Source organism: Pectinophora gossypiella, chromosome 16 (assembly GCF_024362695.1).
Source record: "Pectinophora gossypiella chromosome 16, ilPecGoss1.1, whole genome shotgun sequence".
Taxonomy (NCBI): Eukaryota; Metazoa; Arthropoda; class Insecta; order Lepidoptera; family Gelechiidae; genus Pectinophora; species Pectinophora gossypiella.
In genome coordinates, this window is record NC_065419.1 from 951,973 (window position 1) to 969,545 (window position 17,573).

Sequence of the window (17,573 nt, forward strand, 5' to 3'; positions counted from 1 at the left end):
CGATAGATAGGGAGATCGGGCCTTAAACCACCACGCGGGCCCAGTGCGGATTGAAACAGATTTGTACAAGTGTGTAGTGGCACTTAGATTAACAGAAAACAAATAAATATGTACAAATTGATTGTTGAACTCTGATTCCCAAACTAAGCTTAAAGGCCTGTATCTTGGAGATCAGCGTTCGACCACACAATTGGAGTTGTTTGAGTACGTTGTTTCGGAGGGCAACACATCCACAGGCAGAGTATCGCAAGAAGGCAAAGCAGTCAAACAAGCATAACACATACATAACATAAATAGCCTATATACGTCCCACTGCTGGGCACAGGCCTCCTCTCAATCAACCGGAGAGGGTATGGAGCATACTCCACCACGCTGCTCCACTGCGGGTTGGTGGAGGTGTTTTTACGGCTAATAGCCGGGACCAACGGCTTAACGTGCCCTCCGAAGCACGGAATCAACTTACTTTTTCGTACAATCAGGTGATTCAAACAAGATGCTTTCAAAATGTCAAAAATATCCCTTCCAATAATGTCAATCTTCCCATGTGTAACGTTTGATGACGCCCCACATCTGGCGGGCGGTCGGTGTGGATGTCGCCCAGATTAGCGCGGCCAGGACAGCTGTTGTCCGACTTTGAAGTCAAATTAAATCCGATATTTTGTTTCAGATCTCTGACGCATCATGCACAAGAAATCTCATAAGAAAAAGGTTTGTATCTTTGTTTTGTAATTTTATTATGAAAGAATATAGTGGAGTCAACGAAGGGTCTCACTTCTTATTTGCCAGAGACAAAACCGATTTTGATGATGGCCGATCTTTCAGTTCTACCATCTGGGTTACCACAGCAGAATAAGTAAGACCCGTAAAAGAAATTAAACGAACATGGTACCTACATGGTATTACTATGATAATTTAATCATTTATGATCGAAACATGAATTGGAAAACAAATTCGGCTATCATTGGTCAAAGTGAGAGGCAAGCGTTCTACCACGGCTCGAAAAAAGTTGCCTATAGGTATGAGGTACTCAATGATGCGTATCATAATCAACACAAGACAGTGTGGACCCGTATATGTCTTTTAAAATCCCGACCATGGACCACGGACCACGATTTGTGTGATATAAAGGACTCACTTCAGAGTTTAGACAAACAACTAAACATTGCCTAAACATAAGATTTTCCAGAGGCACTTCATTAGGTACCTAAAATACGTTACGTAGTCGTCATAATTTTACCTATTACTAACCAGTTTTTTTTGAAATGACTTCTTGTAGATTTGCCGCAGATGGCATTAACTACTTGGCCGGACAATTGGGGAGCGCTGAAGGCTCTCACCCGGACACGAACCAGTTATAGGCCTCAATAGTTTACAAAAGGTTTAAGGTTGGCATTGACTTCACAACCATACGAGATGAGGATGAAAAGTATAAGAAAGAAAATCTTCAAAATGTTTCAACTACTCTATGAAGAATTTATCAACACGCCATTTATTCCTATCTACAAAATCAACAAGTACGGTCACGAGCATTAATATGTATACACTTTGGTACCATGTCACATTAACTTGTTTGACAAATTGAACTGTAAGTCTCACTAAATGTCAAATATGTTAGTGCGACAGAGTCCTAAAGTGGGTACATTATATTGCTCATGACTGTACTTACCTACCTAATTCATTGATAGAATAGAACTGAATACCTTGAGGTATTCCTTCTTGTGTAGATGAAGTGTGAATGCGACCACACAATTCGCCGGGTGCCAACCGGTATGCTCATCACTATTGGCATGTTGGCAGCGACGCGGGCTGCCAGGGCTACTCCACTTCGCCAATTGGTCGATAATGACGATGGAACTGAATATAATTCTGGTACAAGAGACAAAGTCCATATAGGCTGATCCTTGTCGCCATAAGGTTCATCATTTCCATTTTTGGACTTCGTATCAACAGTCGCTGCAAGTTGTCGTTGATTACTTGTCTGCCCAACCCATTAGGAATTATGGGCGTGAGTTGCTGTATGTAGAACAGATGTTTCTGTTAGATGACTCAGTCCAACATGTAACTTATTATGAGTAAATGTATCGTAATTTTCTTTAGTTACATTCATCTAAAAATATCTGAGTCACGCACGACGTTGATTTTCCAGTGAATTTAACATACAATTTATTATTTCCTCTTCTGTCACTAACAAATAAAAGTCTCGTAAATAACGGAATACAGTGAAATAGGTACTCTCATTTCTTTAAGCACTACACATTTATTTTTCGTAATAAGAAGAAACATTATTACTATTAACCTCTCATATGCCGATATACCAGACACAATAAGACTTTACATTGTGTCTGGTTGAGATCTGAGTTCCGGCGTTTGAAACGTTAAGTATTTGTATTTAAATCGTTTCCATATCTCGGAACTATGGAATCCGGAAATTTTGGAAGGCGTGCGTAGAGGCACTTTAAGATGATTCAATCTAAATGTGGTGTGACACCAACCGGCGATTGTCCCTGTATGCACTATGGGAGTGCACCCAAAGACAATCGTGTTGTGTGTCGACAGCAAATCTTAATCTTTTAACGGTCTCTGTGGTCCAGTGGTTGAGCGTTGGTCTCACGATCCGGAGGCCCCGGGTTCGAATCCCGGTGGGGATATATCACAAAAATCACTTTGTGATCCCTACTTTGGTTAGGACATTACGTAGGCTGATCACCTGATTGTCCGAGAGTAAGATGATCCGTGCTTCGAAAGGCATGTTAAGCTGTTGGTCCCGGTTATTACTTACTGATGAAGTATGTAGTCGTTACACGGGCCATATCAGGTGCGCGAACCTCGGCTCAGGGCGTCGTCTGAGAGGAAGAATATTTGAAAGAATTAATCGACGCTAGTGGGTCGATAGCGATAAGCGCTGAATGAGGGAAATCGTCGACCACGCCGGCGGGGTCGGTATCGGGGTACGTATGGAGTGTCTTTCATTTTGTCTTGTAGGTGCTCTGCGCTATGCAGGGGCTATATGATTTGTGTCACCAGCCCAATGGTCGGATGACATTGTGATGCAAAGCAATGGATGAGACTTGCACAGGACCGGAAAGGATGGCGTGAAAGAGAGGACGCCTATACCCAGTAGATAGAGATATGATTTGTGATATCAATAATAGCTTTTGTGCGCAATAAGTACTCATCACCGGCTGCAAATTTCCACATGGTTCCTTCCAAGAAGCCATAAATCATCGCTATTATATCGTATCTGCAAACAGCTACAAGATCCGGGATTTTTGCGAAACACTGCATGTTGCATTGCCAAATCCCGTGCCAACTGGAAATAGACGAACTTGCATCTCAAGGGCTTTTGGGATTTAATCATCACCAGCCCATTAACGTCCCCACTGCTGGGGCACGGGCCTTCCCTATAGATGGATAGGGAGATCGGGCCTTAAACCACCAAGCGGGCCCAGTGCGGATTGATGGTTATTAACGACTGCTAATGCAGCCGGGACCAACGATTTAACGTGCCTTCCGAAGCACGGAGGAGCTCGAGATGAAAACTTTTTTTTTTCTGTGATCACCCATCCTACGACCGGCCTTTGCGAAAGTTGCTTAACTTGAACAATCGCAGACCGAGCGCGTTAACCGCTGCGCCACCGAGCTCCTCAATTGAGAAAATTTGGATTTAATAGATTATTGTAACTAATTAAACTTGAGTAATTACTTAGACAAGCGTTGGCGTTGGTTCCGGCTATTAACCGAAAATCACACCTCCGCATTGGAGTCGCGTGGTGGAGTATGTTCCGCCTTTGTTTTCCTTTGTTTATGAAGACATTCTTCAAAAAACGCCAGATGTCGTCACATGTTTGAATACACTGCAAGACACGTTCACCACCCCGCCACGGAAAAAATAAACAATAATACTACGTATAGAAAAATTCAAATTCAAAAATATTTATTTTTGAAATTGGCTTACATAGTCAGCGCTTTTTGAATGTCAAAAATTAAATAACATATTATGTAACTAGCTGTAAAACTACTACCACATCGGAATCTGTAACGCTGAGGGAAAGACGTGGCCAGAAAACCTCCCAGCACAGGGCCCTAGTCCTACTGTTTCATGTTGTATTTTTTTCCCTCTAGCTTTTACTAAAATGGCTATACGAAGGGCTATGAGGAAGAGCGCGCGGACTGTATCTCGTTCGCACTTACGTGTTAGTCAACAATGAGATTATTGTATGTTTTTTTTTGATGTGACTATTGTAGATTTGCCGCAGATGGCATTAACTACTTCACCGGACAAGTAGGGAGCGCTGGGAGCTCTCACTCGGTCCAAATTTAAGACAACAGGCTCGAGGGTGGTCAGTTGTGCGCGAACCTCGGCTCAGGGCGTCGTCTGAGAGGAAGAATATTTTAAAGAATTAATCGACCCTAGGGGGTCGATAGCGCGCTTGAGGGAAGTCGTCGACTACGCCAGCGGGGTCGTTATTGGGGTACGTATGGAGTGTCTTTCATTTTGTCTTGTAGGTGCTCTGCGCTATGCTCCACAGCTGTAACGGGAGGACTGCCAAATAAGCAATGTCTAACGCGACCGAGGACATGAAACGTAATGTCCACGAACACCCACCATCACACGCCACTCATTATAACGTTACGCTATATTACAGTTTCCCTTGTTGCCGAGGAGAATATTTCACGTGTTTAATTGGTGAAAATAGTAGATAGAGATATGATTTGTGATATCAATAGCTTTTGTGCGCAATAAGTACTTATCACCGGCTGTAAATTTCCACATGGTTCCTTTCAAGAAGCCATAAATTTATGTTAATTGTCACCAATTAACTTGGTAATGCTTAGCAAATGGAATTCTATAGTCTCTGCTTACCCCGGTGGGAAATAGGCGTGAGTTTATGTATGTATGTATGTGGGCGTGTGGCTGAGTGAGTGACAGGTGAGTTGAGATGATTGTGTGAGAAGTAGACGAGTAACATGAGTAGTACAGAAGGTATAGAGTATAGAAGGGATGCATAGAGAAATGATAGATTGAGTGAAGGAGTGTGAATGAGTGAGAGTGATAGAAGGAGGGAGAGGGAGAGAGCGGATGGCGGACGAAAACGATGGTGGTGTAATTACGCGGAGGTTAAAAATAAAAATAAGTGTTTGAACCGTACTTGACTGTTTAATTGAGCAAACCCAAAATCCCACATTTTGGGGGCTCGTCCGGGATGGGTGCTCATTAATTGGACAGGATACGGTGGGACAACGACGTTCGCAGACGGCGAAAATTTTCACGACGGACACGAGGCGCAGACGGCACCGAGTGGCTAGTTAGACGACGACGAAGACGCGAAATTATCGATCAGACGGCTCGATTAATTTCGATTATCATGACGACGGAAAATATGAAGGGCGGACGACGTGGACAACCAGATCCAGAATCGGTACCAGTTGTACCAAATTACTCGATGATGTACGACGGCATCATACCTAAATTCTCGGGAAATGACAAGATGTATACTGTGTCACGATGGGTGGAAGAAATTGAAGATAATGGCGAGATCTTCAACTGGACGCCTATACAAAAGCTTATTATAGCGAGGCGATCATTGTGTTCGACGGCGGAGCTATGGCTGAAGTCGGAGCGTGTTTTCAAGACGTTTGAGGATTTGAAAACCGCGATTATGAAGGAATTTTCTGATACAATTAACCAAAAAGAATTACACGAAATCCTAAGTACGAAGAAGAAGACGAATAACGAAACATGCTACGAGTATATGTTAGCTATGAAGGAGCTCGGCAGAAGAGGAAAATTACCTGATTACATTACTATACAGTATATTGTAGACGGTATACAAGACTATGAAAACAACAAGATTATGTTGTATGGCGTATCGACGTTTGGAGACCTGAAAGAGAAGCTTAAAATCTATGAACATGTCTGTAAAAGGGTGAAGCAACGACATAATGCGACGAGAGAACAGGATAATAATACAGCAAGACGAAGACAGGAAAATAGACGTGTGAAGTGTTATAATTGCGGCGAAGAAAATCATGTTTCATCACAGTGCCCACATCGTGGAAAAGGATTAAGATGTTTCCAGTGCGGATTGTTCGGGCAAAGCAAGTGAGTGAACGAAGACCGGTCCAGTCGGCGAAACAATGGTGCATTAAAGTGTCAGAAAATGGTAGGAATTTAGATACGAATACTGGCAACACTGAGATGAACGAGAATGACGTGAAGAATGGAGTTGAGTTTGACAGATCACATACCGGTGCATATTCGCAAGTTATGATGATAAACGAAGAAGTTAATGGAAGAAATCGGCCGTTAAAATCTGTACAAGTTAATGGAAAAACGGTCTGCGCGCTTATTGATACGGGAAGTGAAGCGAACTTAATGTCTGCGACGTGTTATGAGAAGTTAAACATCGATAAACCAGAGAAGTGTGACGTGATATTATCGGGATTCGGCGCAAGCGACGTGCGATCGTGTGATTGTTTTGTTACTGTTGTGACAATAGACGGTAAATATTTTACGGACGTAAAGTTTAATATTGTGCCAATTCATGTAATGCCGTACGATATGATTATTGGTCAACAATTATTGCAGAAAACTGTCATGTTACTGGATCACAACAAAGTCACCTTTTTGCCTTCTTTTGACGATTCGTGGTCAACAAAAATCAAACATTTTCCTGCTGAGGTTGACTTTTTAGGTTGTGAAGTGAAGAGCAATTCCATACAAGACAAAGTTGAGTCCTTGGACACTTCCTATACCCCGACGAAGACGAGAGTATCTCCTACAGAGTTGAAGAATGTTTTGAAGGATGAAATACCTGTTCCCCGGCGATTTAGACGTTTGACAGTCATGGAGCAAGAAGAGGTTGAGTTAGAAAGACTGGAGTGGCTTGGAGAAGAAGGTGTTAAAGTCAGTACCTCCAATGATGCTAACCTGTTAGTGCTACTCAGGAGGAAAAGCAGCAGCAATTTATGGTTATTAAGAGAAGAAAACCAAAATTACACGTACAATAGAGAAGAATTGAAACGAACAGTCAAGAAGTTGAAAAGAAAAGAAGAAAATAAGAAGAATTATGATAGGATTAGAAAGGAAAGTACACAGGAAAGAGAGAGAGCAGCTAAAAGGACTCAGTTTAGGAGCAGTATGAAATTAATGCCAAAATTATTAGAACCCTGTAAGTCTATTAAAGTCAGATGGAGAGATTGTTGTGACGTTGAGAAGATGAAGAAGTCCGATGCTAGTGCAGACTTCATGCAGGTGTACCCTTATGGCATTGGCTAGAGAGGCTTGAAGAGGTTTATTTTTACTATTTCATTATTTCACATCACTTTTAATTAGTATTTTCTTTAAAATTATACTGAGGTTCAGACCCAGTAACCATGCTTTGTTTTTGCTTGAGTTGTTATGTAAAAGTTAGGGTGTAAATTTTTACATGTCATAAGTAAGATAATGAATATTAAGACTGTTTATTGAAATAATTAAGACTGTTGGTTAAGAAATTCATTTATTGTGTTTACAGTTTCCCTGATAAGACTTACTTGTACTGAATTTTATAGTTAGTTTGTTATTACAACATATGAGAACTTTATCTAGTTTTGTTTGATATTTAGGTGTTTAGATTGTTGTCGAAGTACACAAGCTGTATTGTTTAAATAAAATTGAAGGAAATAGTTTTGTTTTAGATGTTCTTTTATAAAAAATATATTTAAAGGTGTTTCAGTTTAAACATAAGTTGTAGTAGGTATGTCTTGTTTCTTAGACGAGTTTTAGTGTGGAATGTAACTTTTTTGCATTAAAATATTTTGAGAATATCTAGGGTGGATAAGACTTAGTATTGTGTAACAGTGTTTAATACCTATTGACTTGCCTATAGAGTTTTTGTATTTTTTTTAAGATTTATAATTGTAACGAGAATTTTAGGAGGTGTGATAGTGTATGAATGAGTTGTTATACGAGAATGTTTTGTTTATGTAATAGAGTCATTGTCATAGAGTCATTGTCATAGAGTCAATGTAGTAGAGTCATTGTAATAGAGTCATTGTAATAGAGTCATTGATGTTTTGGTGTAGAGCCATTTGTAAAGCTTGAGGGCAAGCTTTATGTCAGGACAGCCGAGTGTGGGCGTGTGGCTGAGTGAGTGACAGGTGAGTTGAGATGATTGTGTGAGAAGTAGACGAGTAACATGAGTAGTACAGAAGGTATAGAGTATAGAAGGGATGCATAGAGAAATGATAGATTGAGTGAAGGAGTGTGAATGAGTGAGAGTGATAGAAGGAGGGAGAGGGAGAGAGCGGATGGCGGACGAAAACGATGGTGGTGTAATTACGCGGAGGTTAAAAATAAAAATAAGTGTTTGAACCGTACTTGACTGTTTAATTGAGCAAACCCAAAATCCCACATTTATGTAACTTGGTAGTAACTTGGTCACCCAAGTTACTGATAAGATAGACAGATAGACACAACTCACCTTCCACCATTTAATTCCTGACGGAATGATCGGAGTGTACATAGCTACTAAAGGAAAGAGTAGCCGAGACCGACTGCTTAACGTGCCCTCCGAACCACGGAATGATTTTTTTTTTAAATTATATTCATTAGTAGACTTCTCTTATACTCAATGGTTGTCTGGAAGAGATTGCTACCTAACAATAACTCCGCCTATTCTTAGAAGAATCGTGTGTTGTAAGGTGGATCAACCCTGGTGTCAGGGTTACGATTGAGCCGCCAAAGGCCTCTGACATGGCTCATGTAACGACTACTAACTTGCATCAGTAAGTAACCGGGACAAACGGCTTAACGTGCCTTCCGAAGGCCTATTGTACTCTTCCTATTTCTCTTTTCCTTTGTATTCTTGGTTTTCTTTTGAGTGCAAATAAAGTAATACGACACGTAACGTACGTACGTACGAGTACGTAATGTAACTTGTACCGTCCGTTCTTTCATTGTATATGCTTGAAAAAGTAGAATTTGGTGATACTATTTTTATGCACTGTAATCTGCAATGTACCTAACCTGAATTGATGCAATAAACGTTATTATTATTATTAGTATTCATTTGTTATGTTAAGACTTGTCTGTCAACCCTGGTAGGAATACATAAGCGTGATACATAAATAGGTGTCAGCGGAACACATTTTGCTTTCTTGTAATTGTTTTGTGAAAATTTAAGCGATGTTTTTTTCTTGTATCTGTGTGTGCCGTCCTTTTATAAGAAACAATTTCTATTATTTCTATTCTATTCTGCGGAGCCCGTGCAAATAGATGCAGGGCTTCGTTGGCAAACTGTCGTCACCGGCGCTCGCGATGACTGACATGTGTCGACTAATCTGTTAAGAGCTATTCTCTTTGTCATTTTGCTTTGGACTATTAGGTACTCTGGTATTTTGAGCTCTAGATCTAGTCCAGTAGCTAAAAAATCCTGGCCATTTTTCGGAGTAAGTAAATATTTCGATTGGATCGAACATTACATAAACGATGATAAGGCTCACACAGAAAAATTCAGTGAAGTGTGGGTACTTAGTTCATCTTGCGATGGATGTACCTTTGACTACCCCAATTGGGAGTTGTGAGATTTTGTATGTGTCTGTAAATATTTTTCAATACTTACAGATATGCCTAATCTTTATCACGGGGTGAACGGAAATACAAAAGGCAAAAGACAACTTGCATGCAGCCACATAAATCCATAATTATCAATAAATGAGAAACATTATTAAGTGATTTTATTTTACATTTCAAAAAACAAAACAATTCAATACAAATATACTTTATTGCAACAAAATAAAAATAAATAATAACAAAAAGACTCTTAACTAGGTACATGGCAAATAGCAGCCTTATCGCTAACGAATAAACAAATGCGTATTTCCATGTTCATCAATTATTAGATTTGTCGTGTATCAGAATTTGAATTCAGAACATACGTAGAACTTTATTGCTGTTTTCGTTACGCGGGAATCAAAACAAAAAAGTATAAAGTTCTAAATTCAAATCAATCCTGTTCATCGGTTTTGAAAATAGAAAAATATGTTACTGAAGACATTACTTATCGAACAAACGAACCAAGGAAAGCGTACTGACTAGGCAGCATGGTAAAAGAAAAAAGGCCACCCAGAAAGGCAACCTAAAGGCAAGAAAGCCAAGAAAAAGCCAAGAGACAGGCCTTCTTTTCCAGCTTAGAAATAAGCGAACACAAAATAAAATGACTCAAAAATAACATCATTGTTATACTTAGATATGCTTGAATATAAATTAAATACTTTATCACGTAATATCTTACTATCGATTTAACTCTCCATAAACGTGTCGAAACTAGAACGTTTGCTAAAGTAATCGCTCAATTTTTTTTACAAGGTTCAAAGAAAGACGTTCTTTATACCCGAGCTTTAGGATACACTCGTAACTTTCTTTTTAATTAGGTTAGTGCGATATAAATTCAACGCAAAAGCGCATTTCGTATTCACGATATATGTATATTGCTTGCTTTATACAAACAAATAAAATCGACGAAGATCTTGCGTAAGGGATAGCTACACTTATAAATCTATCGCATTACAACGCTCGGCGCTCCGCCTTTGTCCGGCCAAGTAGTGAACGCCACAATAAGTAAGACCATCATCATCTCCCTAGCGTTATCCCGTTTTTCACAGGGTCCTACCTAACCTGAAGATTTGACAAGTCCGGTTTTTTACAGAAACAACTGCCTGTCTAACCTTCCAACCTCTCTCTATCTCTCTCTCTCTCTCTCTCTCTCTGGAAGGGAAATCCAGCCCAATACAGGTTAGGTCACCTCCGAAAATGCATTTCTCGGGAATGTGGCTTTCGTCACGCACGATGTTTTCCTTCACCGCTGACCCCGTGATAGTCATTTATGATGATGTCTATGCTGGGTTCGAACCTGCGACCTCAAAGTGAGAGTGAGCAAGCGTTAGTAAAAGGAATTAAACGAACGTGGTACATATACATGGTATCACTATGATGTCTGTAGAAGCCATAATCATCAATCAATCAATTTATCAATCAATGAAGTAAATAGATAGAACAAAAGATTTTCTAAGTTTGCCCTAGACATGAAACAATACAGAACATCTCTACCTTTTGTGTTCTATGCTTGGAACGACGGATATACTGTTCTTCATGGTCGCCCATCCATGAGTATGTATGGCGAACCATGTTCTACAGCTAATGCTGATTGTATCAGACAAGACGGGACGCTGGTGCCAAGGAGTTTATTAAACTAATTCTTCAGAGAAAGCGAGCTGGACGTTGACAAATCGCTGGCAAATACGTTTGAATGAAAACATCTGAGAATTTAAAGGGCTTTTTTTATTTACAGATGCTGTTTCATACAAGGATTAATTGATATTTTAATTCGGGTTCAAATCCTGGCTTGAGCTCTGAACCTCGGAATTCGACGCCTAACCGATATTTCATAAAAACGGTCGAAAATGTTGCATACGACATCATATTTCTATATTTATTAATAAACCTCGCCACAATTCACATAAATGTAAATCTGACCTGGATTACCATAGCTGTTTGAACTAGATAGGAAAAAAATATAATAATAGTAGGTACATACTAAACCCAGATCATAGAAGGGGTGTCATATCAGACTGGTAAAGTAACATTGAAGATTAATTTTATTAACGCCGACCAAAGAATCAGTAGGAATTGTAATGTTACCTGTTATGTTCGTATACTTATTTAACTTGAAATAATATGTATATGTCCAGGAAAACACAAGAAGTCTACTTATAGAAGATTTTCAACAAAATGACATAAGAATAGACACGAACTCCAAGCACGAACTGGACGAATTAAACGATTTCCGTGTTTCCGTGACCGCAGGAATGTAACATGGTAACAATCCAAATTCTAATTATAATAAAGGAAAACGGAATCCGCCAAGAATCCACATAATATTAAGACGGATTTGACGTGGACAAATAATAATGTCGTTCACAAGGTGGAATCTCGTGTTCCATTTAGTTAGATGAAAACAACGCTGATGAAAGCTGCAGATATAAACAAGGAAAATGCTAGTGGTCTCCAGGAGATATATCTAAAATCACTTGTTCAGCATCTACTGAAATAAGTAGGATTGTATTAGAATTACTTCGAATGGTAGGTATATCCAGTTTTTGTGTTTATTATTAAGTACTTAAATCTGATTCCATTGTGATAAGTAACCAATCAGATGCAGATCTAAAAAACGTCATTGAAGCAATTGATTATTACTTGACATTGCGCATTTACTTTTACTTAAAGTATGCGCAAATGTCAAATTACAATACTGCTCTTTTCAATGTAAATTTTGTAGACCCTCAGCATATCGCAGCTCCGACCATCGAGGTCAAACATCAATAAGTTAATCTAAAAACGCCATCATTTAACTTGGCTAACATAACATGTTTATATTAACATAACATCTTTATAATTCGTAAAGTTTATAATTGACTTTTATATCCTGGGATAATGCGACATACAAAAGTATCGTTTGTTCCCAGACCTTCAAAGCTATCTGGAATGCCACCAAAAATATTTAAAATTAGCTCATTCTCTCCCATGGTTTATTCATTTGAGAACATTCAACCTCGAATTTGATTTATGAGGATAAACAAGTACTTAACTGTACATTAGGAACATTTTGTTCAAGTGTTAATTCTCTGAGTGTTCCGGGTTTATGTAAGGTTGTTACTGACGAGTGGTCTTTAGATTTTTATTTAAGATTTATTATTGTGCCCTTATAACAAAGGTCTTATTCCTAAACAAACTATGAAGCCTTAATAGTTTCAGGTACTCAATTGAAGGAATCAAAACTACAAAAATTAACACGATGAACATCATCAAAAAATTCAAGAGTGCCAACCTTAACCTATTCAATTTCACGGTCGTATACTATCATTGGCAGGGTTATGAAACTGATTTTTACATTCAGCCATTGGCACGGCCAGTCAAGTGGTGAACAGAAATACACCTAGACACCGCCTACCAGCTCGGAACTCTCATTCACAATCCCCATACGTCATCCAGTGTACATATTCCACTGAATCCGAAGTCGCGTTTCTCCCCATTCATAAAAAGACGTCTCTCGACTGTCTCGAGACTATTTATTTCCCGGTGCACTCGGCGGATGTTTCGCCGTATATTCTGTGTAAGATATAATAAAATTGTGGAATTCTTAGATGTGCGAAATGTCCTCGCCAGTTGAAAGTAACGGAAACATAACTTTTGAGTTTATGAAGCAGTTACTGCAGTGTTTATTTTTGTTCAGCAAAAGAAGAGGGGGAGAGGAGATGGAGGTCGGAACAAGGAGAATGTCATCGATGACGTGCAGTCTGATGCTGAGGGGGAGCAGGGAGATGCGCAGGAGCAGATATCGCCGGAAAAGCTTTGTTACGAAGTCAAACACTCCGATGTGATGGGCAGGTACCTAAAATCACTCTCATAAGTTTATGTATTGCAGTTGAATTGAATCATTGCTTTAGGAAGCTATCGTCCTAACTGCTACATCTGCTTCATATTTAATCAGCCATAAACATCTTTCCACCATCGCTTCACTTATTAATCACTTTGACTCAACGCCAGCACATTTCTTCTGACACGCTGTAAATTTTATTACCATCTCTTTGTCGTTCATTAGTTCAAGCGTAAAAACTGGCGCTGAGGAAATTTATTGACTGGAGCGACTAAACTGGACAACATTTAAATCGCCAGTAGGCGGACGTGATCCTGACAAGTTAATTCGATCCAGCTTAGCCGAATATATATTTGAGAAAATTATGATTTATGATGCTACTGAGTTGGATAGCGAAATTTTTCTACCGATGCTTCTACATACTTAGTGCCCATTATATGTATTTTATCATAACTTTTCATTCAGTATGAGTCACTTTCATTTTTATCTATTCTAAGAATCAGAGGATTAAATGGTCTAGTTTAACTGCTTCTTAGAAGTACTAGTCTACTTTTGCGTCATCGTCTAGTTTCTACTCATTCAATACCGCTTTACCTATTTCTCATCAGTTATAAGATATAATGTATTATGTATATGGGTTTCCAGATATCTGGTGGCAACCCGCGACATCCGCCCTGGTGAAGTCATCATAGAGGAACCAGCACTGGCTGTGGGGCCCTGCAGTGGCTGTGCTCTCATCTGCCTGGGTTGCTACAGAGAGTTAGACGAAACCAACTTCGTTAAGTAAGGATTTGTTTTAACTCCCAAATAACGAATCCTTTCTGATAAAGATGTCTCTCATAAAAAATACATCGTGTTCGTTCCTTAGTAGTAAAAGGAGCATTGTTTTTCTCATGTTCCTAATATTAGACGTAAAACCATACAGAAAATGACCTAATGGAATGACAAGCTGTGGGCTTGTGGATCATTAAAGCTCGTGCCCGGTATCTCTACAAAAAAGTTTAGGATTACAAGCTTTCAGCAGTACATCATCAAAAAATTCAAACAACATAAACAGCCTATATATGTCCCACTGCTGGGCACAGGCCTCCCCTCCGGTTGATTGAGGGGCTCCAATGCGGGTTGGTGGAGGAGTACACTACTGAACAGGTTAAAATTTGTACAATGTTTCCTACTGAGTAATCATATTATTTTTGTCAAGTTTCATCTACCATTTCAAAATAGACAAAATGTATTTTTTTGCACCTTTATCGACTTGAAAAATCGATTATAACAACCTTAACCTCCTGCGGTTGAGATTCCCAGACACAATAGTTAAACAATGAGGATAAAAGATAGATATAGATTTAAAAAGGACATTCGGTTTTACGTCTTTTTCAGATGCCAAGGCTGCAAATGGCCGATGTGCAGCAGCTCGTGTCCAGGCAGAGGCAAGTACACGGGACACTCGACGTACGAGTGCGACACTTTGAAAGGCATTCCCCCGGACTACCCCAAGATGGATGACTTAAAAGATTCCTACCAAGCTCTTATGCCCTTAAGGTAACTATTTCAATGTCAATTACGCACTATTATAAGTAATGTTTCATCAAAGGATCTGAAAGAGAGATCTAATAGTTCGCAATTAAGGCGGTGAAAGAATTTACCAATCTGAATGCTTTTTCTTTTCAAATTGACTTCTGTGTACCGGACGTAAGACTGTTAACGAAGAATGTTTTTTTCTCCTAAAATACAGGTTGACCTAGTTTAGGAGGTAGGAAAAACCTTGTTAATAACGCTCAAAAAACTTATATAATTGTAGACTACACAGTTTTGTAGAAGATGATGAATACATTTTTTATTATTAATATTTATTATTATTAATGTTTAAAGATGCTTTTTGTGCTACAACCATCATAGTACCTGCTTTAACACAGGTAAGGGCTCTTACAGACGAATGACGATGGTGTCGACGTCGTAGAGTCCACCGTCCCTGGTCTGTAAGCGCACTTATGTGATGCCTTTAAAAACATTTAATGTTATGCACGTTATATCAACTATTGATAACGCAAACATGAATTCGAAAAACAAATCATATTCAGGATCCCAAATTCGCACCCGTGAATTCGCCTTATACGAAATTAAAAAAGATTTCCATTAAAATACATGCCTTATCGAATTTCAGATGTCTCTTACTAAAGAAAGCGGACCCAATGAAGTGGGCGAAGGTGTGGGCGATGGAGGCTCACAACGAGATGCGGCGGCAGAGAGGGGACATCTACCCCAACAACGAGAAGCATGTCGTACAACGACTGAAGAAGTGGGGGTTGGAATATGACCCTGACGAGGTGCATACCGTCTGCGGGATCTTGGAGGTAAATAATATAATATTATATATTATATAGTGTTACCTACACCACAAGCCCACAGGTCTTAATTCAATAGCCTGAGAGGATACGATTCATTTTATGTTTACCCACACTACTCCCTTAACATCAATGCTGTATTAGAAATTTGAAGTTGCATGACGAATAAGGCAGCCTGTTGTGTCTTTCTCTATCTTTTGTCCTTATCTCTGTATCGTGTGTCCATTGTGCTCTGGGCTATCCGCTAGATATTACGAGTGTGATTAACTAACCTAATGTCTATACAAATCTCAATACAACGAGCTTAAAAAGACTACACAAAAAAAACAATATTGCTATTTGACATTTGTTAGCATTGCCGACTTATTTTTATATGCGCAAATGTCAATATGTGTGAAGAATTGATTCAATGTTGGAACATCTTCATCCCACTGATCCTTTTTAGTTGTTTTCCCTAAGCAATCTAAAAAAGGGGTTATTGGAAATTCAACTCAGGCGATGAAAGAGAGAGAAGTCGCGTGTAGCAGCTTGTTAAAGATCAACGATTTTTGATTTTGTTTCGTTTTTGCTATATTCCAGGTAAACGCATTCGAAGTGGGCGGCAGCGGCGCAAACGCGCGCGCTCTGTACGACCGTGCGTACCTGCTGGCGCACGATTGCACCCCCTCTACTACTCACACGGACGCTGAAAAGGTTCCTGGTAGACCGCTCGTCATCAGAGCTTCCGTTGCACATAAGGCTGGGGATCTGATCTCGCTCTGCTATGCGTATACGCTTCAGGTGAGACAAATTTAATGACCGTTGACACCACTTGCCGATAAACAGTTATGGGTAGTATGAACACGTATTATATTGAAACAATGGTTTTTTGACAGCTGAGGTGACAAGTCAATGTCGATTTTTTGTTATAATTAGGCAACAAACTTTTCAACGTAGATAAAATCTGTAGATAAAATATATTTTATGGCATGCCTCCCAGAAGTGTAAATAGCTTCATGATAATGGTGTAATACATAACATCAACGAACCAAGTCATATAAGACGTTACCACTCAGACAGACAATCAGTGAAGTAAAGCAATACAACATATTTTATGTGACTTGTATATAAAATTGAGAGATAATATGGAAGAAGACAGGATACTGAAAAAAACTGTTGAAAGGTAGGTATATAATATGTAGAAATTATATATATTAAGTATACAATTTCAATAAACGGGAACGGAGTTAGGTAAGTGCAGTGTCAACACCCCTAAGCGAGACGGCCGCGCGGTACTTACTGTATCGAGATTGTTAGGATCGGCGTGGCGCGTCGGCCGGTCCGTCGATGCATTGTATGAACGCACTACGCGTTACCGGTGCGCACATTTGTGTGGACAGCAAGACTCAGTTTGCATGTTGGTAGCACATTCGTTGGTACAGCTTTCGCGATAGCTCCGCGTGTGCGTAGCGCGCGCCTCGAAGTCTCGAAGGGTCTAGTAGCAAAGTGTTCTTCTATCGTGTGGGTTGTGAGGTGGATTACCAACCTCATCAACCCTGGTGTCAGGGTAACTATTGAGCCTCCAAAGGTCCCTGACATGACTCATGTAACCACTACGTACACACATTAGTAAGCACGGATCGTCTTACTTTCGGACAATCAGGTGATCAGCCTGTAATGTCCTGACCAAACTAGGGATCACAAAGTGATTTTGTGATATGTCCCCTTCGATTCGAACCCAGGACCTCCGGATCGTGAGTCCAGCACTCAACCACTGGACCACTGAGGCCGTTAGCTAAAGTGTTAAGGATGATTATGAACTATCCAATTT

General features: G+C 39.7%; 1 protein-coding gene across 6 annotated transcripts in view; it reads left to right on the forward strand.

Moving 5' to 3' along the window:
• Positions 1 to 17,573, forward strand: part of LOC126373977 (SET domain-containing protein SmydA-8-like) — an 81,365-nt gene that overhangs the window by 59,966 nt on the left and 3,826 nt on the right. For 4 of the 6 annotated variants that reach the window (XM_050020398.1, XM_050020395.1, XM_050020397.1 and 1 more), the window contains exons 2-7: positions 668 to 708; positions 13,275 to 13,429; positions 14,064 to 14,201; positions 14,799 to 14,960; positions 15,583 to 15,772; positions 16,343 to 16,543. In XM_050020398.1, the coding sequence (XP_049876355.1) occupies positions 682 to 708; positions 13,275 to 13,429; positions 14,064 to 14,201; positions 14,799 to 14,960; positions 15,583 to 15,772; positions 16,343 to 16,543 (873 nt within the window). In that variant the 5' untranslated portion in view covers positions 668 to 681. Of the gene's footprint in view, positions 1 to 667; positions 709 to 11,708; positions 11,861 to 13,118; positions 13,155 to 13,274; positions 13,430 to 14,063; positions 14,202 to 14,798; positions 14,961 to 15,582; positions 15,773 to 16,342; positions 16,544 to 17,573 lie in introns of those variants that run through there. The other 2 variants (XM_050020400.1, XM_050020399.1) reach the window with 2 other exon arrangements.